The 25,197-nt window shown below is 48.4% G+C and overlaps 1 protein-coding gene across 1 annotated transcript in view; it reads left to right on the forward strand.

The window, feature by feature from the left end:
• The first annotated feature begins 500 nt into the window (after positions 1–500).
• CUX2 (cut like homeobox 2) overlaps positions 501–25,197 on the forward strand; it is a 236,804-nt gene continuing 212,107 nt past the window's right edge. The window contains exon 1 of the mRNA XM_081923033.1: positions 501–792. Within this exon, the coding sequence (XP_081779159.1) occupies positions 640–792 (153 nt within the window). The 5' untranslated portion in view covers positions 501–639. The remainder of the gene's footprint in view (positions 793–25,197) is intronic.

A 25,197-nucleotide genomic window follows, 5' to 3' on the forward strand; every position in this document is an offset into this window, starting at 1 on the left:
TTGTATTGCAAGCGAATTTGCCGACCCTCCTTTTTGCTGACCCCCCCCCCCCAATCCCCCCGTTTCCAATATATAGATCTCCGTTTCATTTTGCTGCCTCGCTTGCAGTTTCTTTCTCCATCCCGCTATGGGGAGGAAGAGGAGAGCGGGGGGGGGGGGACCGAGTCCAGCCGCAGCTCAAGCCCCCCGAGAGGCGGCCGGGGACCCCCGCCGGCCGGCCAGCCAGCCTTCCCTCCCCCAAGATGGCCGCCGATGCGGGATCGATGGCTCGATATCGGGAGCCCGGGGCTCTCCTCCTCCGGCGGCGGCGCCAGGTTGGTGTCCGGAGCGCGCGCGGCGGCGGCGGCGGCGCTGGGCGCGGGGCCTTTCGGGGCGCAGCGGGAGGAGGAGGCGGCGGAGGAGGCGGAGGAGCGGGAGGGGGAGGACGGGGCGGTTGGCTGCCTCTGCCTCCCTCCCTCCCTCCCTCCCCTCCTCCCCTCCCCATCGATAGGTATTAGAAATTGATTCCCCGGCGCCGGCGCCGCTGCTCTTTGTTCGGTTCGCTCCTTGATCCCGCAGACGCAGCAGCGCCAGAGAGCGAGCCAGGCAGCCCACGCCGCTGCCCGTGCGCCCCGCAGCGCAGCCGGCTCGCCGGGCTGGATGGACGCGCCGCCGGAACCGGAGCGGACTCTCGCCGCCGCCGCCGCCGCTTCGTCCTCCTCCTCCTCCTCCTCCTCCGCCCCTTGGCGCGCATCCTCCGCCTCTCCGGCCGCCTCCCCCGCCGCCGGCGCGCGACTTCTCCGGGCTGCAAAGGTGACGCGCGCGGACTTCTCTCGCCCCCTCCCGGTCCCCCGCAGTTAGCTTCTTCTCGCTCCCTCCCCAGCTCTATTTTGGGGTGTTGGGGGGGGGAAAGGGGGTGGCTGGGTGTGTGTGTGCGCGCTTTGTGCTTTTCCTAACTAAAGGCGCCTCTCGGGGCGTCCCGGGAGCTGGAGGGAGGGAGTGCCGGGGTGGGGTGGGGGGGGGGGAGAACATGCGCCCCACAACCGGCTCCGCCTCCGGGCTCTCCTGCCTCTTTGCTCCCTGCCTCCCCCCCCCCCCCAGCGCTCTCCTTCACAACGATTCTCCCCCCACAAAACGGGCTCGCCCAAAGTGCCAAGTGAATGGCTGGAACTTTCGGAGCTGCGACTTAGAATGGTTTTTGTTGGAGGGGGGGGTCAACTCATTGTATTATTAATAATAGTAATAGTTTTTCTAGAGGAGTTGTTTCATGTGGCTTGCAAAGTGTGGGGGGGCGGAAAGGACCTCATCCTGTTGTCCCAAGTCCTGGGCGTCCCAAGACCCCCCAGGAGCTGAATCTCCTGGCATGCCTTGGGGGGGGGTTGTAATATTTCAGGGATGGGGGGGGGCGTGAGAAATAGAGAGGCGCTTCTCCGCCTGGGGATGTCCCCTGATGGCATCTTCGGCCCCAACATTGCCAAGCACTGGGGTTGGTACCCATTTCACATCTTCAAGTCGGCTCGCCAGGCCTAGGCGCCTGTTTTGTGGTTTTTGAAAATAGGTGTCTTTGCACACCCCCTTGACCTCCTCCAGCCCTCCCTCCCTCTCAGCCCCCCTCCCATTTCAGTGCAATTTTCGCTGTTTGTCTTTAAATGAGATGGTTTCAGGTTTAATTTTGAAAAACTGGACTCTAAATGTATTTCGGGAATGTCAGATAGATCTGCTTGGGTGTATCTCCCCCCCTCCCCCAAAAAAACCCCTAGCCATCCCGTTTGCATGTCCTTCTCTGCAAAATAAGGCAGAACTGCTTGGAGGTGTTCTCCCCTCGGCACACATCTGCCCCCCCCCCTGAATCCCACCTCTCCCCATCCCTTCTCCCCAAAAGCAGGTAAGAGAGTTGTTTAAAGGCTTGCTGGTTGTATTTACTGGACAGGAATGTACATCAGCGGCAGAGAAATTATGCTTGTTTTCTTTTCTCTCTCTTTTAAACTGCTGGGATATTAGGGAGACGGAGGGGAAGGCTGCAGTCCTTATATCAGTGGGGCTGGCTTGAGAGTACAGCACACTATTGTCTCCTGCACAAATTCTTGTGTTCCTTCGGAAGTGCCTTCTCTTCCCCGACAGCATTTTGCAAACCAGACCTCTGCGGCGCATGGAGGCCACTTGCTCTTTAGTTATGATTGATGCTCTGTAGCATGGAGAATGACAGGAGCATGGCAAAAGGAGAAGGTAGAAGTAAGGGGCGGAATTGGGTCTGTTCCTTGGTGTCCCTGGGCCCCTTCTGTGTGTGCGTGGGGTGGGAGGTGTTTGGAAACTTCAACTGCAAAATTGAGCTGGGCAGGTCTTTTTTTGGGCATGGCAGACGTCCTCACTGCCCAAATCTTGGCAGCTCTGCATGTTATGGTTGCATAGGAATCACCGGTGTTTCCCGCAGGAATTGCACGCAGCGCGGACTTAACGCATGAGGAGTTGGAGTGTAGGACACGTTTGTGCATGGACTAGCAAAATCCACACTCGTGAGAGCCGTTATTTTTATTGTGGGGAAAACGTCTGTGTAACTATTGTGTCCCTTGCAACGATTATAACCTGGAGGAGCTTCCCCCAGTTGGCCAAGGTGCTGTGCCACTGACAGCGTAATAGCATCTTTGCTTGCCACGCTTTCATTCGCGAAAAAGAAACCTGAAGTGCCCTTCTCTCAAATGCCTGGAAAAAGACTTCCTGCTCCTTAGGTTCAGTAAGCAAAATCGGCTTGCTCTCAGAAGAACCAGCCTCCTTGTTGTTTTTGCATGAGCAAAAGTGTCCAAAAAGTGCCTGCAGAGCAGCGACTCATGCAGGGGCACACAAGGCACACTTCTCTGAGGGCAGGCAAACCTGTTGCGTTACGAATGATGGCAGCATCCTAGGTTTACCTACCCCCAGCAGAGGTGGATTGGAATGAGCTGGGGCCAGCGTCGCAGTGGATCATGCAGAGATGCAGCGGGCAACCTCCTCTGTGGGTGAAGACTTGAATGTGCGGGAGTCTTTAAACGTTTGCTTTTAAAAACAACAACCCCAAGTTGTTGTAGCATGTTTGCATGCCCCAGACACACAGGTTGCTATTCCGTCTTGTCAAAAAGACCACAAAAGTTCCTACCGTGCACAATAATGTTTTGCTAGCCTGTTGGGAGCCGGCAGAGAAAGAAAGGAGGGTGCTTCTGCACTGAAATCCTGTGACCACCAGGCAAGTCGTTAAATGCAAGGCTGTGTTAAATCATGGCCTCAGAAGCTGCAGGTCCTGACTGGTTCGTAGCTGAGTGGTGTGTAATTGTGGCACCACAAGATTAGATTGCTGGCTGCTTCGAAGGCTCTAGTCCTCTACTTAACCTCAGACTGCCATTCGTCTGAAACCTGCAGGTGGAAACAGATGCAACTTGTGCTATGATTGCAGTGGCGTAGCGTGGGGGGTGCAGGGGGGGCCGGCCGCACCGGGCGCAACATCTGGGGGTTAGGGTTAGGGGGCGCAAATTCACGGGTTGGGGGGCGCAAATCCACGGGTTAGGGGGCGCAAATTACTTGCCTTGCCCCGGGTGCTGACAACCGACGCTACGCCACTGTATGATTGTGTGGGGTGGGTGGCTATCTTACGACTATATCCTACCTGGTTTCTTGGTATCCTGCCCCATTGCATTGGTGAGTTGGTAAATGGTATCCCCAACAAGCCATCCTGAAAAACATGTAGCCCCCAGGCTCTTCTCATGTGGGCAGGAGGTGGCAGGTAGATCTGGGAGGGGAAGCCCTTCAAAATGTGGACACCCCCAGCCCGTTTGTTCTCGTTCAGGTTTGAATCACCAACAAAAGTTCTCGCTGTCTCTGTGCACAAACTGCGTAACTGGATTGAGGTGTCTAAGCTGAAATCCACCGCTTTGCCATGGCTACAAATGAGTACTTGATTTTTGGATGGGCATTAAAACGAGCTTTAAAATGCAGTGTGCTCTACAGGGGCGGGGGAAGCAAATTTAGGTACACTTTCCCGATGCTTCAGTAACATATCGGCGGTTTGAGAATTTAATGCAGTTTAGCTTTTAAGGAGATTATGCGATGCAGCTGCAATTCCCAGGCCTAAATGGATCACAGGTGGTAGAATCTGTTGGATTTGGATGATGGTTCGTTGCTGGTCGATGAAAGGGGATTAAACCCTTTTCTCTCTCAGGGTTTGTGATAACTATCTGGTGCATTTTGTGGGCCCCCCCCCCTGGTGCCACAGAGGCTGTTGTGGGTGTCTTTTTGAGCTGGGGTTAGGGGTACTGCCAGCTGGTTAGGAGAACTGGCAAGAGGCTGGGTAGCTTTCTGGTGTTTGTGAAGGTTTGTGAAGTGGCATTGCTGCTGCATTGGCAATGAAGATGCCAATCCTAAAGGGATATGTCCACTGGCTTTTGCCTTTTTAAACACTCCTGTGTGCTTGGCTGAGTTGTAACTAAGAATGCCAGGAGAGCCCAGGAGCTGTCCAGAGGGGGAACACCTAGTCCAGTGTCCTTGTTTCCCGCAGTGGCTGGACAGATCATTCTGGGAACCCTGAAAGCAGGACTTGAACACAGATCTCCTGTGCTCAATAGCGGAATGGCCATTGGTTAGGGTTGGTGGTCATTGATGTTTCTTGCGGAGCATCCCCTATCAATTAGCTTCTTTTTCACTGGTCTGAATCTTCTGCTTCCTTGGATTTCCACAAGTTCTAGCATAATGAGAGACGGAGACAAACTTCTCTGGTCATGTCTCTTCTTATTCACCTTTTCTCTAAGCGGGGAAAAAACCCCAATCCTTTCCTCGCAGGAGCGGCATTCCAAACTAACTGGGCGCCAGCCACATTTTGTGACATTTCGGCTCCCTCGGCCAGTAAAGCGAGAGGCGCGCCCCAACCCCAGAGACAGCCATGACTGGGCCTAATGGTCAGGGGTTCCTTTATCTTTACCTATATATAGAGAGAGACAGACAGACAGACAGACATGGGAGGGGCAGATGAGAGCTGTTGCAAGGGTTTTGAGGCCTCCGTTTACTAGATAACTAATTCAGCCAAAGCAATCCTCTGAATCCTTAGGTAAAGGGATCCCTGACCTAATTAGGTCCAGTTGTGGCTGACTCTGAGGTTGCGGCGCTCATCTTGCTTTACTGGCCAAGGGAGCCGGCGTACAGCTTCTGGGTCATGTGGCCAGCATGACTAAGCCGCTTCTGGCGAACCAGAGCAGCGCACAGAATCACCATTTACCTTCCCGCCGGAGCTGTATCCATTTATCTACTTGCACTTTGACGTGCTTTCGAACTGCTAGGTTGGCAGGAGCAGAGACCGAGCAACGGGAGCTCACCCTGTCGCGGGGATTTGAACCACCGACGTTCTGATCGGCAAGCCCTAGGCTCTGTGGTTTAACCCACAGTGCCTCTTACATCCTTACCCGGGAGTAAATCCCATAGTAGCAAACGAAGTGGGCGAGATGGCAGGAAGAGTGATCACCGTCTGCAAACCCAGACGCTGTTGCCCAGTGGGTGAGCCTTCCTTCTGTACAGGAAATGCTCAGGTGCGTGTTGTCAGCTGCTCAGATTCCTGCAGGCGTTTGCCCAGCACAGTCAATAAGGACTAGATACTTGCTTGCCCCCACAATTCGTTCATTCCCCTTTGTTGTGGTCCTGTAGAATCTCAATGAAGACGCGGACCTCCTTGACCCGGTTTCCAGGACAACCTGAACCAGAAGGCGCAGGTTACTCCCTAGAAAAGGTGCTTTATTTGTAAACGGGATCCAGGGACAATAGTGTTTGGACAACATTGACAAATGGGTGCCGCGTGTAATACATGCCGATAGCACGATAGCCCCCCAAAACGCTTTGATTGTGGCGTTGGTCGTCGGTACAGCGAGAGCTCGCGGAAATGAGGAGGGATAAATAATTCTCTCTGAGATGACGCTGGGCATATTTCATTAGGCTCCGGAAATGGTCTTAATAGTGTAATATTCCTGATGTAGGGTTTCTTGCACTGTTCCCTAATAGGCACATAACCAGATTTATGCCTTTTGTAATTCCTCTTCTCCCCTCCCCCTCCTTTCTGCTTCTTGGGTGTACACTGTTTTATGATCTGCAGTGATCGTTCGGCAAGGTTTTACTGTTTGGTGTAGTTTATTCTGCTTTTGCTAATGGATTGAGGGTGGGTAAGGATAAGCAGGGTGGGTAAGGACGCGGGTGGCGCTGTGGGTTAAACCACAGAGCCTAGGACTTGCCGATCAGAAGGTCGGCGGTTCGAATCCCTGCGATGGGGTGGGTCCGTGCTCCTGCCCTCCTAGCAGTTCGAAAGCACGTCAAAGTGCAAGTAGATAAATAGGTACCACTCTGGCGGGAAGGTAAACGGCATTTCCGTGCGCTGCTCTGGTTCGCCAGAAGCGGCTTAGTCATGCTGGCCACATGACCCGGAAGCTGTACGCCGGCTCCCTCGGCCAATAAAGCGAGATGAGCGCCGCAACCTCAGAGTCGGCCACGACTGGACCTAATGGTCAGGGGTCCCTCTACCTTTAGCTTTAAGGATAAGCAGTGGTTTGCATTCTGGGGCAGGATGGTATAGTGGTTAGCGCATCAGACTACTAGGACCTGGGAGATCAGGGTTCATATCCCCACTTGGCCATGAACCTTAGTGGGCGTGACTTTGGGCAAGTCACTGCCTCTCTCAGCTAACCTACCTCGCAGGATTGTTGTGGGGTTGAAATGAGGATGGGGTTCGAAACTAGAAGGGCGCCAGGCGCAATTTGCGCCTAAAAGATTATCCATTAGCGAGCACCTCAAAAAGTCTGGGTGCTTTATTTTTGCGCCTGGCTGACACTCAAGGATTACTGAAATGTATGTGCTTTGAAGCCTCAAAGTATATGTTAAGGACAGACGATACGTTAAGGAGTTTAACAATAAAACATAGAGTGTTTTGTGTGGTACCTATATTTTTATTGTAAACAGCAAGTTAAACATGCATTAACAATTTCTGCTAAACATGTGAGATTAACAATATTATTAGCTTATTAGTTCATGCTTATCAAAATAATAAATAAAAAGTGTTGCCCCCCCCCCCACATGGCAACTGGACATTCTGTTTTGGCACCCATGACCCAGGTCCCAGAAGCCATTTGGCTCCTAACTCTTTAAAAAAAAAATTAATTGATTTTTCCATGTGTACTTCTTCTAACAATATATCTCTAACAGTGTTTCATATTTCCACCCTCCTCTCCTGGACTTCCCTCATACTCCCGTTTTGCTCTATTTCCATACTGTTCACCCTGCGTATTGTTTCCCCCAAATTTTCCTAATACATATAGTCCTATTTTTTGCTGTATACAGTTGTGATTGTTTACTCAAACCCTGCCAATGAGTCCATTTCTTCATGTTGCCTCTTCATATATGTTGTAAATGGTTCCCATTCTCTTTTAAAGTCTTTGTAGTTTTTCTGTTAGTTTTGCCAGTTCTGCATACAGTGGTACCTCGGGTTACATATGCTTCAGGTTACAGACTCCGCTAAACCAGAAATAGTACCTCAGGTTAAGAACTTTGCTTCAGGATGAGAACAGAAATTGTGCTCCGGCGGCAGCAGGAGGCCCCATTAGTTAAAGTGGTGCTTCAGGTTAAGAACAGTTTCAGGTTAAGAACAGACCTCCAGAACGAATTAAGTTCTTAACCCGAGGTACCACTGTATTCCATAAGTTTCCTTTGCCATTGTTCTTTCATTGGTATTTCTTCTGTCTCCAAGTTTGTGCTAGTATAATTCTTGCCGCTGTTGTTGCATACATAAATAATTTCCAGGTTTTTTTTTTTAAAAAATATAATAATAATAATAATAATAATAATAATAATAATAATAATAATAATAAAAAAAAATTATTTATACCCCGCCCTCCCCAGCCAAGGCTGGGCTCAGGGCGGCTAACAAGCAATAATAAAAACAAGCTGAACGAATACAACTTAAAAACAAGATTAAATACAACATTGAAATATTAAAACATTAAAATGCAACCTCATCTCAGGAGGAGAAAGGAAAAAAGTAAAAAGAAAGAGGGGGAGGGAATCAGATTGACTCCAAGCCAAAGACCAAGCGGAAAGAAATCAGATCCTGCAGGGCCCTGGTCTCATGAGACAGAGCGTTCCACCAGGCTGGAGCCAGTGTTGAAAAGGCCCTGGCTCTGGTTGAGGCTAATCTGACTTTCTTAGGGCCTGGGACCTCTAGGGTGTTGCTATTTATGAACCTTAAGGTCCTCCGCGGGCCTTCGGTTGCCTACCTCTGGTCTAGAGGTCTAGTGCATGGACAGGCAAACTAAGGCCCGGGGGCCAGATCTGGCCCAATTGCCTTCTCAATCTGTCCGGGAATCAGTGTGTTTTTACATGAGTAGAATGTCTCCTTTTATTTAAAATGCACCTCTGGGTTATTTGTGGGGCATTGGAATTTGTTCATTATTTCTTTCGAAATATAGTCTGCCCCCCCCCACAAGGTCTGAGGGACAGTGGACTGGACCCCTGCTGAAAAAGTTTGCTGACCTCTGGTCTAGTGCCTCTCTCTGTGCAGAGGGTCCATTTTACCATACTTCAAGTCATGTCCATCTCTGTCTTCCTTGCCCATTTTGGGAGGCGTGTGAGTGTGTGTTTGTCAAACGTTGAAGGGCTTGGGTGTGTTTCTTCCTCTGTGTCTTGGAGGAGTCTGGAAGCGCCTGACGGAATGTTTTCATTGTTTGGAATCTTAGACCTTGAAAAAGTGGGATGTTGATTAAAACATTATCTCTGCGTGATATACCAGAGTGCATAAATTTTACATACATATCAGCTAGTTGAGACATCCATTAAATGGCGTGACAGCTCGACTTATCTAAACGTGCTATCATTTAACGATGTGTCAAAATTCTTTATCCTAGATGACAGTGGTAAATAAGCTATCGCTTCCATTAAATTTGGGAAAGTTGGGGGGTTTGTCCTTAAAAAGGGAAACGAGAGAGAGAACAAGTTTTGCCTGCCTTGTGCCCTCCAGATGTTTGGGACTACAGTTCCCATCAGCTCCAGCCAGGGCTGATGGGAATTGTAGTCTCCAACTCATGGAAAGCACTAGGTTGGGAAGGTTGAGATAGAAGAGTCATGGTCAGAAGGACTGGTTGGGTCCCCTTTTTCAGGAGTGAAACTCCTGGAGGCTTTGTGGAATAAGCTTCCCACAGACTTTCATCTGGTACTGGTACCATCTTGGTGGTCTTTTTGGTACCAGGTAGAAACCTTTTTCTTGCCGACCGGAAGGTCGGCGGTTCGAATCCCCACGACGGGGTGAGCTCCCATTGCTCGGTCCCAGCTCCTGCCAACCTAGCAGTTCAAAAGCACGTCAAAGTACAAGTAGATAAATAGGTACCACTCCGGCGGGAAGGTAAACGGCGTTTCCGTGCGCTGCTCTGGTTCGCCAGAAGCGGCTTAGTCATGCTGGCCACATGACCCAGAAGCTGTACGCTGGCTCCCTCGGCCAATAAAGCGAGATGAGCGCCTCAACCCCAGAGTCGGCCACGACTGGACCTAATGGTCAGGGGTCCCCTTTACTTTACCTAGAAACCTTTTGATTCGCTCATGTCTTTTAAATGACTTACATTCTATAGCCTGAACCTCTCTGTTTTAAACTGGGCTTCTAATTCTTTCCATTTAATGAATTTGTTACAGTTTATATTGTATTACCATGTTTCTTGTTTTGGGAGCCTCCTGGAGAACGCTTGTTACAGAGCAATATAAATGTGGAAAATAAGTGTAGACCTTGCAGCAAATGTGCTTATTTGAACTCAGATTTCCGAATCTACGTCCCAAACTCTAGATCTGTTACATCATGCTGGATCCGTTTTGAGTATCCTCCTGTCTTCCAGCAGAGTTGGTTTATACAGAGCAGAGGTGAGGAATCCTTGACAGATGTTGCTGGACTCTTAACTCCCATCAGCCCAAGAGATGATGGGAGTTGGAGTCCAGGAACATCTGGAGGGAGGAGGGTTCCCTGGCCTGGGTGCAGAATGGCAGGTGGGTTCTGCTGCACCACTGTAATTTGACCAAGGGTTAGTGGCTGAGCTGGTTTCCTATCTCTCTTTCGCTGTTGGGAAAGAAATTGGGACAGTGAAGGTTTCACCCAATTCCACCTCCCTCTTTATTTCTCCTGTTTCCTGTGGTTTGCATAATTGAGACTCCACCAGATCAGATCCCTGCAGAAGACTACGAGGGTTTCCTCCCCCAATTTTATCTTTAGTACAGGCTGTTCTTACTTTAGAAACGGATGACCCCAATTGCAGCCCAAAGAGGGACTTCTTTCCTAATTAATAAGCCCATTAATTAATTGTGTGCACACCACAGTCCATTAAGAGATGGGGGCTGGCTGGCCTGGAGATGGAGGTTAGTGGATTCTTTCTGCAGCCCAGCAGACAAAACGGGGGTGCAGCCATTGAGGGGTGTACACAGAAAGCTGCTTGAGGTTGAGTCAGAGGGCTGTATCCCCTAGAGTTGTGATGCACAAGGACTCTCTCAAGTCTCATCTAGAGGGTCTTTCCAATCTCCTGTTACCTGAGTTGCTGGCAACTGAACCCGGGACCCCCTGTGTTCAGAGCCTGTGCCTTGCCACTGAGCTGTGTGGTCCTGCGTCATAAACCTCACTGCCACAGTTTCATAGAGGTGTTAGAATTCCTGCTCCATGATTGCAGTCATGGGATTGTTGTCTATCACATGATGGTGTATGTTTTCATTCCACAGAGTGGGAAGTGACGGAGACAGGATGTTTGTGTTACTGTGTTCCATGAAGTGGGACTATTGTCCTTTGTTCTTTCTCTTTGCTGTCTGATGCTAGAGAGAGAGAGGGAGCCATGTTGCAGTGCTCCGTGTGTGTTTATATGTAAATAAAGTAGATTAGCCAAAATGCTGAGTTGCTGAGGTCTGTTACGCAAACTGCAAAGATTCTGCAGATCCCTAAGTGTGCCGGTGTCTGTTGGCACTGGGTGCTGTGATGTTCGGGCAGAAGAAAGCTTTGGAAGCTCCCGAACGAATGGCCAGGAGAGAGAGAACATGCCAGTTGGGCATGTGTCTCTGCCAGGGTCCTACTCGAGTGTAGTGTTTGGTCCTTGAGAACCAGCTCAATTTGTAAGGGGTAAGGGACGAGGGTGGCGCTGTGGGTTAAACCACAGAGCCTAGGACTTGCCGATCAGAAGGTTGGCGGTTTGAATCCCCACGACGGGGTGAGCTCCCGTTGCTCGGTCCCTGCTCCTGCCAACCTAGCAGTTCAAAAGCATGTCAAAGTGCAAGTAGATAAATAGGTGCCACTCCGGTGGGAAGGTAAACAAATGGTGTTTCCATGCACTGCTCTGGTTCGCCAGAAGCGGCTTAGTCATGCTGGTTGTATGACTATATGCCGGCTCCCTCGGCCAATAAAACGAGATGAGCACCGCAACCCCAGAGTCGGCCGTGACTGGACCTAATGGTCAGGGGTCCCTTTACCTTTAAGGCACCACAGCCCAAGTGCTGGATGCCTGGGTTCAAAATCTCACCGTGGCACCTTACGGAAGGAAAGTGAAGTAGCCCCAACCCATGTACCATAAAGGGGAGCAGGTTGAGAGTTGGACAGGTCTGTACCACGGGTACACAGTCCACTAACTCTCTTTTTCCTGCCTGGTCACCTGGAGACACTTTCTCCTCGCCAAAGGCAACCAGTTGAAGGGCTGCCTATTTGGACCGAATCCTAAGTCATTCAAGCACCTCCGAAACCCCAGTCTTGAAAATCTGAGTTTGACTGAGGAAAAGTAGGAACGTAAGGTGTTAAAGCAAATTTTGAATCTTGCTGTGTGAAGCTTGGGGGTGGTGCTGAATGTTTAATTGCTTTGGCAAAGAGTTGGCCAAATGGTGAGGGCCAGCTGGAGGCACCTTATGAAAGGCATATGCTCAACCAAGGAACCTTATCCTAGCGCCTGCACCTCATTCACTGTTCCTCCCCATATGCTTGGTAAATGAGCTGGGTGCCCTCTTAGTCCTTCCTTCTTCCTCCTCTTAGCCACAGAGGCTTAAAAATAATAAAAAATGCAGGTATTATCCAAGCATCCTCAGATCCCTGAGCTAATGCTGTTTCCCCCTGCTGAGCATAAAGCTTTTTGATTGTCAGCTTGCAAATTGTGATTTTATTATTATTATTATTATTGCTATTTTAAAAAGGTTTAAACGCCTTGCTTTTTTTTAGCATAAGATCCTTAGTTGTTTAAGGGAAACATGTTTCCACGTTCACTGCGCTGCGCATGGGTTTCAGGGACCTGTGGGGTGTTGCAAGTAAGAATTTCAGTATGAGCATGAGGAAGTCTGGCTTTAAGGACGACAGGGGTGTTCTTTTTTATACATGTAATGAAAATGCATACTGCTTTTTTTTCTTGATAGAAAGGCATGCTCAGTTTAAGCAATAAAATTGCAGAATATAAAAACCTTACAGTATGATAAAAGGGAAAAAGGAACGTATATTATGTAAGATAGCAATGCGCACTTTCCTAACCTGGCCAGAAAGTGGTTGAATTCATTTAGAGAGGCAGTATGGCACAGTGGTTAGAGTGCTGGACTAGGAGCTGAGAGATCAGGGTTCGAATCCCCCAACTTGCCTATGAAACTCACTGGGTGACTCAGCCTAGGCAGGATCTGATTTCTTTCTGCAGGGCCTATAAGACAGGAGTTATTCTGCCGGGCCTATGGCTTGAGATCAACTCGATCCCCTCCCTCTCTTTCCTTTTTCCTTTCTCCTTCTGTGATGGAACTCCTATTTGGGGACTTCCCTGGCTTTTTTCTGGCCCATGTAGGACCAGTCTGGATAGTTGGCCTTGGTGAAGATTTGACGTTTTCATCCCCAAAATGTTTCTGATTTGAGTTCCTACTGAAATGAGGCTGCATTTTAATGTTGTATTTTAATCTTGTTTTTAAGTTGTATTTCAATCAATTGTTTTTATACCTGGTGTTAGCCACCCTGAGCCTGGTCTTGGCTGGGGAGGGCGGGGTATAAATAAATTTTGTATTATTATTATTATTATTATTATTATTATTATTAGTTTTGTTTTGTTGTGAGGATAAACCAGGGAGAGCTATGTGGGCCACCTTGAGTTCCCTGGAGGAAAGGTAGTATACAAATGGATTAAATAAACACATTTAATTTATGTGTTTTTATGTTCATTGTGAACAGACATGAACTAACTCAAAAGACAGGAGGTGGAATCATGTGACAGGCTCTGCCCTATGGGTGTTAAGATGCCACCTTGCCTCCCTGCAGTTCCTCCCTTGGCCTCAAGGGCGGCAGCATTCAGACCAGAACGTTCCGCCATTGCTGCTTTAACTTTTCCTATGTTTTAAATTATTGCTGTAATTTTTGCCTCGTGATGATTTTACCGTTTTATCTATTTCTGGACTCAAGCGGCATGTAATTTTTATGAAATAAATATCTGCACTTGAGTACCAGTCCCACCCCCTGCAAAAGAAATCAACAGTTACGAGAATCAAGATAGTCATAGCCTAGGGAACATCTGCGCAAAATTCTGGCTTTTGTGTTTTGTTGTGTTTCTTATTTAGCCTATTGCTAGCTGTCCAGGGTCTCCTGGGTGGGTGGAAGATCTGGGCGGGAAAATAAATATTAACTGATTAATCTACGTGACCTCTCTCGCTTTTCATCTCTAATCATAACATTGACAGGGAAAAGAGGGACTGGAGGCTCCAGAGAGGGGGGGGGGAAGGGTTGCTATTAATATTTATAAAGCTTATGACGGGAACATGGGTTTTAAGGAGTGTGCAAAAGTTGCCCACAAAATCTCGCTAGTTCAAGGGAGAATTTTTTGGTCTCCGAAGAAACCCCTCTGATGTTTTTCGCCTGAGTTCATTTCATTTTTTACTTGGCGAGGGAGATAACGGCAGATCACAACTGCCCCAGTGCAATAGTACAGATTTTCTGTTTTTGTATTGTGATTTTATGTTGTAACCAACCTGAGACCTGCGAGTATAGAGCGGTATACAAATTTAATAAATAATAATAGTAGTAGTAGTGGTACTACAGTGGACGCTCAGGTTGCGAACATGATCCGTGCGGGATGCATGTTTTCAACTCGCAGTGGCGCGTCTGCACATGCACAAAGCACGATTTAGTGCTTCTGCGCATGCGCAACTGCCGGAACCCACAAGTAATCCGTTCCAGTAATTCTGGGTTTTGGCGGTCCGTAACCCGAAAAAACGCAACGAAGCGTCTGTAACCCGAGGTATGAGTGTAGTAGTAGAAAGCCATCAGCACCCTTAACAAAGTATAAAGGTAAAGGGATCCCTGACCATTAGGTCCAGTCGTGACCGACTCTGAGGTTGCGGCGCTCATCTCGCTTTATTGGCCGAGGGAGCCGGCGTACAGCTGTCACATGGCCAGCATGACTAAGCCGCTTCTGGCGAACCAGAGTAGCACACGGAAACGCCGTTTACCTTCCCGCTGGAGTGGTACCTATTTATCTACTTGCACTTTGACATGCTTTCGAACTGCTAGGTTGGCAGGAGCAGGGACCGGAAAACGGGAGCTCACCCCATCGCGGGGATTTGAACCGCCGACCTTCTGATCGGCAAGTCCTAGGCTCTGTGGTTTAACCCACAGCACCACCTGCGTCCCTCAACAAACTATAGTTCCCAGAATTCTGCGGGGCAAACCATGACCATGTGTAGTGCTACCATAGTGCTATGAATGTGGCCTAAGAGTCAACCCAGTCCAGTTGGCACGGGTGCCAACGTAAATAAAATATTGGGGGGGGGTGTTTGCAGTTAAGCCCCGCCCTGCATAATCACATGACACGGTGCATGCGCACTATTTGAATGACCATGCCTATCAACTTGGAGGGGGCGGCCCCTCTCAATTATTTAATGGGGGGGTCGAAGACCCCTTAGCCTAGGATTGCCATTCGTCTGGGTTTCCCCAGACATATCCTCTTTTGGGGGTGGGGGCAGCATGCCCATACAGGTGGATTTATGCATTTTACATTGTGTCCAGTTTTTTTGGGGGGGCGGTGTTATTTATTTATTTACGGAGATGCGGGGTGGTGGTGGGGTGCCCCAATGTGCCTGGGTTTTTGCTACCTCAGCCCCTCGGAGTTGGCTCGGGTGCCCATCGACTTCTGCGTGTGGCATTGGGGAGGGGCGCCATCTTGTCATCAGGCAGCAAAATGCCTTGCCCTGTACTCCAGATGTTTTTGGAGTACGAAACCATGCTGGCCCAGGGCCGATGGAGGTTTGGGGCTTAAAACATTGGGGGGGGGGGGAATGACACACCAGGTTGGGGGAAATTCATTTACAAAGAGAGCAAGTTGCTTGTTGAGACAAGCTTGCTTTGTGGTTGTGCTTCACAAATGGCGGGTAGAAGAAATGAGCCTCTTTGTTGTTGTTCTTTAAAGATATTTATTGAAGTTTCAAAAATTATATAAAAGAAAAACAATGATACAAACAGAACACAAACAAAAACAAGTATAATTTCAATCCCTTATTTTCTTATAACTTACTTCCCCGACTTCCTCATACCTCCCCTTTCTGTATTCCAATTTCTAATTATTAATTCAGCAAATCCTCTCCCTTAATTTTCATTTAATTTTTAACCTTTCTTTTCTTTTTACTTAATCATTACAGCTGAAAACCACTTAATTTCTAAACCAACATCATTCTAACATTCATTAATTTTGCAATGTTTCCTAAGATAGTCCTTAAATTTCTTCCAATCTTCTTCCGCCGTCTCTCTTCCCTGGTCTCGGATTCTGCCAGTCATTTCTGCCAGTCCCATATAGTCCATCACCTTCATCTGCCATTCTCCCCTGGTGGGTAGATCTTGTGTCTTCCAATACTTTGCAATAAGTATTCTTGCTGCTGTTGTGGCGTACATAAAGAAAGTTCTATCCTTCTTTAACACCGATTGGTCAACTATGCCCAGAAGAAAGGCCTCTGGTTTCTTCAAGAAGGTATATTTAAATACCTTTTTCAATTCATTATATATCGTCTCCCAGAAAGCCTTAATCCTTGGGCACGTCCACCAAAGGTGAAAGAATGTGCCTTCATTTTCTTTACATTTCCAACATTTATTATCGGGCAAATGATAAACTTTTGCAAGCTTGACTGGGGTCAAATGACACACCAGGTTGGGGGATATTCATTTACAAAGAGAGCAAGTTGCTTGTTGAGACAGGCTTGCTTTGTGGTTGTGCTTCACAAATGGTGAGTAGAAGAATGAGCCTCTTTGAAACAGGGGCTTGAGCCACGAGTGATCCCCTTCCAAAACGGTCTTCGGATGAGTTATTTGCCCCTCCAGCCTCTTACAAAAGATGTCCTTCTTTGTGGTAGGTCTTTTAGGCTTCTGCTGAGATTGTTACCAATATTTATCCAATCTCTGTGCCTTCTTGTGGGGTTGGAAATTCTTCCTTTATCAAAACTGCTTGGACTTTGTTTTGGACCCTTTCTTTTACTTTGTTCTATGACCTGCTTTCTAGATTTGATGTTAAATGGTGCTCAGACCCTACGGGGTTAAGTTAGTCATGGCTAATTGGAGACTACTGCTGTCAGAGGACCTACTCTTGAGTAGGATCTAGATGGATACCATCCTTGTGTGTTGTTCCCCCCTCTCCTCCTTGCTGGATACAAATATTTTGATATCTTGCTTCCACACTCCTGTTGTCTTGGAGCAATTTTTGCTTGTTGGAAAATAAGTGGAAAGGATGGAGAATGTTTATCTTGCCCGCTGGAGATCTGTTATTGCATGCTGATCAAATTTGTCGCTCTGGCTTCCTTCCTTTCCATCTCCTGCTCCCCCACTTTTGCCTTTTTCAGCTGCGAGCTGCACATTGTGAGTCTGGAATGTTGCTGTGGCTGAACAACGCTACCCTGAGAATTACAGCTCCTCTACTTTTTATTTTTTAACAGCTAGGCTTCTAGCCCTCAAGGCTGTAGATGGTCAGCTGGAAAGCATTTGGCCAGGACATCTGGTAAGATCTTGAGAGAGAGGTTTGGTTTATTGCCGTCCCATCCAAAATGTGACCTGTACTTCGGATAGATGTTTTCGGAAATGGCCTTGGTGTTTGGTTGTTTGGGTTTTAAGATTTAATAGTTGGCAAGGTTGGCTTCACCCCAGATGCTTGGAGGATTAATGTAAGAGGCAACAGGATCAAAGAAAGAAATCTGGTTGGAAGGGTTTGATTGTAACCCAAAGGTTGTTTTAACCTTATCTGTACAAATTCTATTTTCTTTCGGCTGCTGCACAGAGATTTTCCTATCGGCACACTATGCCCCAAGACAGGTGTGTTGTTAGTGTGTGTGTGGCGTGCATGAATTTTTCTTTTTTCTTTCTGGTTGCTTTTTCAAAGTTCAATGATTATGCACACAACACCGTTTCGATGATAATCTCATTGTTTCTTTGTTGACAAAGCCATGCCATTTTGTACTGCCTTGCTGTGTAATTATTGGATTTTGGTGTGTGTGTGTATTCGTGTGTGTTTTTTTACTAGTTCAGTGTAACGTTTACTGATTTCCCCAAAGCTTCGAGAGGACCCTGGAGTATTGATCTAGCTGCAGTTTTAAGTGACTCACAGCCAACGCAGAGGCTGCTTTAATATTAATTGCTTGACGCGAGGTGCGCTCGCCGGCAGTTCTGCGACATGGATTCCAAAAAGAGAGAGTAAATAACCAAGCACGGGCTCATGTAAATATTGCCCTAGTGGGAGCAGGGCTGTGCGTCATTCGCACCACCAAGTGAATCACAGTGGCACTTGAGTTTAGGCCCTCTCATTGTTGCAGGAATGCAACTCAAGAAATGGAAAGTTCCTTTACACAACCCAAAGAATGGGGGTGCCTTTCTTCTTGAGATCTGGGCACCCACTTCCAGGGCGAAGTGTGGGGTTGTGCATTGTTGTTGTTTAGTCCTTTAGTCGTGCCCGACTCTTCGTGACCCCCTGGACCAGAGCACACCAGGCACTCCTGTCTTCCACTGTCTCCCACAGTTTGGTCAAACTCATGCTGGTAGCTTCGAGGACACTGTCCATCCATCTCATCCTCTGTCGTCCCCTTCTCCTTGTGCCCTCCATCTTACCCAGCATCAGGGTCTTTTCTAGGGAGTCTTCTCTTCTCATGAGGTGGCCAAAGTATTGCAGCCTCAGCTTCAGGATCTGTCCTTCCAGTGAGCACTCAGGGCTGATTTCCTTCAGAATGGAGAGGTTTGATCTTCTTGCAGTCCATGGGACTCTCAAGAGTCTCCTCCAGCACCAGAATTCAAAAGCATCAATTCTTCAGCGATCAGCCTTCTTTATGGTCCAGCTCTCACTTCCATGCATCACTATTGGGAAAACCATAGCTTTAACTATACAGACCTTTGTCAGCAAGGTGATGTCTCTGCTTTTTAAGATGCTGTCTAGGTTTGTCATTGCTTTTCTCCCAAGAAGCAGGCATCTTTTAATTTTGTGTTCGTACACCCCATAATTCTATGTGCAGAATGTGAGGATGTGCATGGAACTTCCTTTCCTTGGAACATCATTTTTAATATTTTATAAAAAATGCACACACAAGACAAGCGTGTCTGGTGTTTATGGCAGCCAAGACGTGCTTGAAAACGTTTAGCAGCCATTCGTTTGGGAGTGAGTGATTTATTATTATTTATTTCATAAAAAATTACACACTGCTTGATTGTAAGAAGGAAGAAAAACCCTCCAAGAGGTTTATAAAAAGAATAAAACAGTAAAATTATATCAGCAACAACAGTTGAAGTAGCTATTTAAAATACTCAAATAATAATAATTAAAATCAGCAGTAAGCTAAAATCAGCTTAAAACACTTATTAACATGCTGCATAACTGGGTAAGCTTGTCTAAACAAAAATGCTTTGAGCAGGTGCCAAAAAGAGTACAGCGATGGCACCTGCCTCCTATCAATCGGCAGGGAGTTCCAAAGGTGCTGCAGCACGAAAGGATCAATTTCTTACAAATGCAGAATGAGTATTATGTGGCAACATTAACAGGACCGCGTTGGCAGATTGAAGTGAATGAGTGGGTGTATATGGTGTGACGCAAGTTCAGCAACTTTTGTAGCTGGTCCGCCCCCCACCCCGGAGGGACTAGGACAGGGGCCAGCAAACGTTTTCAGCAGGGGGGCGGTCCACTGTCCCTCAGACCTTGTGGGGGGCTGGACAATAGTTTGGGGGGGGGGAATGATGCAAGAGCACCACGAGCCCAGGTGGCTGCTTACCTGTGTCTTGCGAGCGGCAGGGGCTGGCGGCAGTGGTGCACGAAAGGGCTCCGGAGAGGGGCTGCTTAAAATGGCGGCCGCTTGAGCACTGCTGCTGCTGCTGGCACCAACAAAACCCAGCCCCCTTCCTCCTCTAGGCAGGGCAGGGAGAAACCAGGAGGAGGGTGGGAGGAGGAAGCGCCGCCGCCGCCGTGTGAGGGAGAGGGGAAAAATGTGTGCACCCTGGCAATCCATGTGGTGATTGCTGGACTGTCCGCACGCCAGATCCAGAAGGCAGTTGGGCCTGATCCAGACCTTAGTTTGCCGACTTATGGGCTAGGATATTTTGCAAATACAGTGGTACCTCGGGTTGCAGACACTTCAGGTTACAGACTCAGCTAACCCAGAAATAGTACCTTGGGTTAAGAACTTTGCTTCAGGATGAGAACAGAAATCGTGCTCCGGCAATGCGGCAGCAGCAGGAGGCCCCATTAGCTAAAGTGGTGCTTCAGGTTAAGAACAGTTTCAGGTTAAGAACGGACCTCCGGAATGAATTAAATTCATAACCCAAAGTACCACTGTAGTGAAAACTTTCAGAATAAACAAAGTAAGAATTAAGACAAAAAATGCGTGATGGATACAGAATTCTTGGATGTGGAATGTGGAGTTTGGAATTTTTTGCGGTGCATGGTTTTTTGGATTCCCCAGGTGTGAAGGTTTTTAAAAACCGAAGCAATCTGCTCTGCTCTGGTCCCCCACCAAAGTCGCTGGAGCTGGGTCATTTCACAGCCAAGCCGGGGAATGACCTCAGCCCGTTCCAGCCTATGTCTCCAGCAAAAGACTCTTAAAGGCCCAGCCCTCTATCCTCAAAAGGGAAAAGTCTTCTGAGATGCCTTGCCCATCATGCTCCCTGCAATGTTGGATTGGTGGGGTCTTGAGAAAGGCATTCTGCTTGAAGGTGTCGGTCTGGCCTTTTTGCTCTGACTTCGCTCTGTGTTCTGGCTTTGGGCTTGCGTCCAACCAAGCTGGGATTAGTTGTAGTTCCTGCATTGCTGGACTAGATGACCCTGAGGTTCCCTCCAAATCCACATTTCTACGATTCTTGAAGCACGCCCCCGCCCCCCAGCAGCGGGTATTCAGAGCGATGCTGAATGGGCTAATGGGCATCACACTTGACTAACACTTGACTTGACAATCTTGCCCGGCCACCTACCCTGGGCACAGAAGGCAGCCCTCTCATAGGGTCTGGAGGAGGCAGCGGTCAGAGCAGGACAAAGCAGGGTCAGAGCATGAAGCCATGCCCCCCCTTTTCCCCCCCAAACAGAAGTTGGCCAAGAAATTCATAAAGAGGTCCTTGGTTTGTCTCATGACCCTCCTGTCACCTTTTGGCAGTTTTGTAGTTCGTTCCCAGTGCAATAAGGGCATGCAAGCTAAATTTCTGCCTGATGTCCTACCTAAGTCGTTCTTCCGCCCCGCAACACTCTGGGATTTACAGGACCCTAAAAAGTAGAGGTGGCGCTGTGGGTGGCGCTGTGGGTTAAAGCCTCAGCGCCTAGGACTTGCCGATCGAAAGGTCGGCAGTTCGAATCCCTGCGGCGGGGTGCGCTCCCGCTGCTCGGTCCCAGCGCCTGCCAACCTAGCAGTTCGAAAGCACCTCCGGGTGCAAGTAGATAAATAGGGACCGCTTACCAGCGGGAAGGTAAACGGCGTTTCCGTGTGCGGCTCTGGCTCGCCAGAGCAGCGATGTCACGCTGGCCACGTGACCCGGAAGTGTCTCCGGACAGCGCTGGCCCCTGGCCTCTTGAGTGAGATGGGCGCACAACCCCAGAGTCTGTCAAGACTGGCCTGTACGGGCAGGGGTACCTTTACCTTTACCTTTTTAAAAAGTAGAGACATCACCTTGCCAACAAAGGTCTGTATAGTTAAAGCTATGGTTTTCCCAGTAGTGATGCATGGAAGTGAGAGCTGGACCATCAAGAAGGCTGATTGCCAAAGAATGGATGCTTTTGAATTCTGGTGCTGGAGGAGACTCTTGAGAGTCCCATGGACTGCAAGAAGATCAAACCTCTCCATTCTTAAGGAAATCAGCCCTGTGTGCTCACTGGAAGGACAGATCCTGAAGCTGAGGCTCCAAGACTTTGGCCACCTCATGAGAAGCGAAGGCTCCCTGGAAAAGACCCTGATGTTGGGAAAGATGGAGGGCACAAGGAGAAGGGGACGACAGAGGACGAGATGGTTGGACAGGGTTCTCAAAGCTACCAGCATGAGTTTGACCAAACTGTGGGAGGCAGTGGAAGACAGGAGTGCCTGGTGTGCTCTGGTCCAGGGGGTCACGAAGAGTCGGACACGACTAAACGACTAAACAACAACAACAACAGAATCCTAGAAATGTAGACTTGGAAAAGCCTAAGAGGGTCATTCAGTCCAAACCCCTCCAGTGCCGGGAATATTTTGCCCAACGTGGTACTCGAACCCACAAGCCTGGGAGATTTGCACTGGAAATTCTGCAAATTGGACATCAGCTCTCTGAAGCGCTAGATTTGCATCTGGGCAGTCGCAGCGCAGCCCAGAATCCTCTTGGCTTGGGGAGTCAGGTGACTCCAACAAGGCCAATCAGCTGTCGCAGTGTCATATAAAGCTCCCAGATCTTTTGCTGCCTGGACAGCTTTCCACTGAGACCTCGTGACCCAGAGTCATAGAATTGTGGAGCTGGAAGAGACCCCCAGGTTCATTTAGTTTAGTGCAATGTAAGCGAAGGCCTGTGCCCCAAGGGGCTTGCAATGCGGCTGCCCGGGTGATTGGAAATGCTTGTTTCACATCTCGCAAGGGTAGCGAAGGTGGATTGGGCCCACTCCCGTGCCCGACCTCTTAGCAGACAAAGCTTGGAAAGGCTGCTGGGTTGGTGGAGTTTCTCGCATTCTAGATGCGCTCTCTCTCTCTCTCTCTCTCTCTCTCTCTCTCTCTCACACACACACACACACACACACACATTCTCCTCCCATAATTTGATTCCCCTTTATTGTAATCCAGCCTTTGGAGTATTCCTGCAGTAAATATCTGATTAGCAAAAACCGCACTGTGTCAACTGCTTTTATAAAAGGAGAGGTGATGGGGAGATGGAACATTCCCTTGTTATCCTTTGCGGCCGTTCCTTCCTTCCCTCCCCCCTGCCCGCCCCCCTCCCGGAAGATTGGAGCCTGCTCCAGAGTCTCCTGCTACTGAACTTTTCTTTCCAATAAAAGCAGCTAATTAACATTATTCTTTAATTATTGCCTCTATCAACAAGGGGTCTGATTCTACCAGCAGGCTAGTCTCGCTCTCTCCGCAGCTACCCTTGTGTACGCTTCAGTTCCTGTTGCCTGTTGAAATGAATTTGATGTCATCTGTCCATTGTCACTTAATGGGGGCTCCTGGGTAATGATGTTGCGTTCGGAGCGCTGTTAGCAGCCCGCCAGCATGTAATTCACCCCCTCAGGCAATAGTACTTTGGAAGTCTCTGGGTAGTTTTGAACTCTCTGTTCTTAATTAAATATGCATTTTTTTCACGGTAAGCAGGTTAATTCTTTTGTGCTGTGTTGTAATGCTGTTAGGAATTTTTCATAGTTCTTATTAAACATTATTCAGGCGTTGTGGATTCTGTAATTAAAAAAAAGAAAGAAAGAAAAAGGAAAGAAAAGAAAGAACAAAGATAATTTAAAGAAAGAACGAACCCCACCACCCCACCCCTACTACTCCCGGTTGTTTTCTTCCCCCCTGGTTAATTTATCAAATGAATTTTGCAAAAAGAAGGGGAAAATTGGTGGGGGGTGGCGGGGGGGTGGGAGGTGTGTGTACATCCCCAGAGTGTTTTAAAATGGGAAAGATTTAATTGCTCTGCTGGGATCAGTTGCTTATGGAAGATTTGGCTGTTTGATTAGCAAACCCTTCAGAGGAAGGCTTTTAATGCTCCACGAGTTTAAATCCCCCCCCCCCGAATCGCTGGGTTCTCTGCAGATGTCTTCTTCGTTCTAAATGGGCCTTTTTCAAGTGTGGGGTGGAGAGCAAGGAGGAAGGATTTTAGCAGAGGGAACAAGGAGCAGCCATGGGCTTGCAGCTCTGTGGTTGGACTAGAGTTCTCTAGTTTTGTGGAAATAGCTCCCTTTGCCATGGGTTTGTGATTCCATGGGCTTGGGCTTGATGCCCCTTGGGGTCCATATAGAAGCCTATGGTTCTATACGTAGCAGGTGCTTAGGGAAATGATGGCGTCTTTGTATAGGCACAGCTTTCCAAATAATTAGGGTTGCGGTGGTTTCATTCCTGGAGTGATTTGTGTTAATGAACTAAGCAATCCCTTTGATCAATTAAGAGGGTGTCCCTTATTAATTTGGGCAGCAGATTGCATCCCCCCTCTCTAATTTGCTTTTAATGCAACAACTTGCAAGAAAAAGGAAAAAGAAAACCCCTCTATCTTTCTCATGGAGGAAGGAATGCCTGCTTTAACTAAGATACTGGCTTGATATACACAGAATGCTGAACCATGATTTGTTTGAACAAAGTCCAGGAGGCTTAACCATGGTTTGTTACAAACCACAGTGCGAAGCCATGGTTTGTTGTTGGCTGATGAATTATGGCTTGTTTTGACTATGGCATTGTACAGTGGTACCCCGCAAGACGAACGCCTCGGAAGACGAAAAGCTCGCTAGACGAAGGAGTTTTTCGTTTTCTTAGCCGCTTCGCAAGACGCATTTCCCTATGGGCTTGCTTCGCAAAACGAAGCTTGCCCCGCAAGCTCCGGGAATAGCGGGGAAGCGCAGCGCGTCTTCCTAGCTGTCCCCGGACCTCTTTTGAAACAAGGGGTGGCAACAGGGAGAAGCCATCTTCTCCCCGCCGCCCCTTGCTTTAAACAGGTCCGGGGACAGAGAGGAAGGTGCAGTGCTTTCCCTCTGTCCCCGGACGGTCTCCATAGGAACGCGTTGATTGATTTTCAATGCATTCCTATGGGAAACCGTGCTTCGCAAGACGAAAAACCCGCAAGAAGAAAAAACTTGCGGAACGAATTAATTTCGTCTTGCGAGGCACCACTGTACTCAGCTTGCTTGACAGTGGTCTATTTGGGCTGGTAAGGTGTGTGATGTCCACGTTTGGGCAACAGGTGGATGTAGAGTTGGGAAAGATGTGCTGATGGGCACAGTGGACGGACACTATCCTGCTTCTCTACAGTGCAGAGCCTGCTGCAATTACGTCTGGACTGGAGCTTATAATCTGGCTGCAGGCTAAAAGCCTCTGACTCTCAAAACGTAGCCTGAGAACTCAAAAGTTAGCCTGGCGTAGCCACGCAGAGAATAGATTTTCACACATACAAACCCCATTTGGACCCTCTGATTTCATCAGTGCTGTAACGCGACCGAAAACTTTGTGTAAGCGTATGCATGTGTGTTTCCCACCTTTTAAGTAATTCCCAAAATTTCCTTTTTGAGCTACATGTCCTTTCCCTTGATCAGGTTACCGATAATCTACCTTGTCGCCTAACGAAATCATGCAGCATATCTGATTTTATCCAGCGGCAGAAACTGGTGGTTCTTCTGCTGTGTCCGAATCGGTGTAATATTTTCATTAGACGGTGACAGGAGAAATGGGCCATTGACATTTGCTGGTAACGATATTAAACCATCAAATTGGCTTATTGGCATGTTGGGGAAGGGGCCACGCTGGGATTCCTTGCCCTCCCTGCACACAGGAGGCAAAAGCAAGGCAGACTGTGTTGAAATCCCACTTGGCCTTCAGGATCCGGGTGGCCTGGGAAGTGAATACAGCATGGTGTAGTGGTTAGAGGGTAAGACTGGGACTGGGGAGACTGGGGTCCAGATCCCCTCCCTTCCAGCCGTGAAGCTTGTGATGTTCTGGTATTTCTTCCTATACACATAAGAACTTAAGGCTGTCGTCACGTGGCCCTGATTGGAGGACTTGCGGTGCCTCAATGCAGTCTTGGATTTGCATGATGGGTCCATAATGAAGCAGAAGGTGACA

This window comes from Podarcis melisellensis (genome assembly GCF_964234715.1).
Source record: "Podarcis melisellensis genome assembly, chromosome: 8".
NCBI lineage: Eukaryota > Metazoa > Chordata > Lepidosauria > Squamata > Lacertidae > Podarcis > Podarcis melisellensis.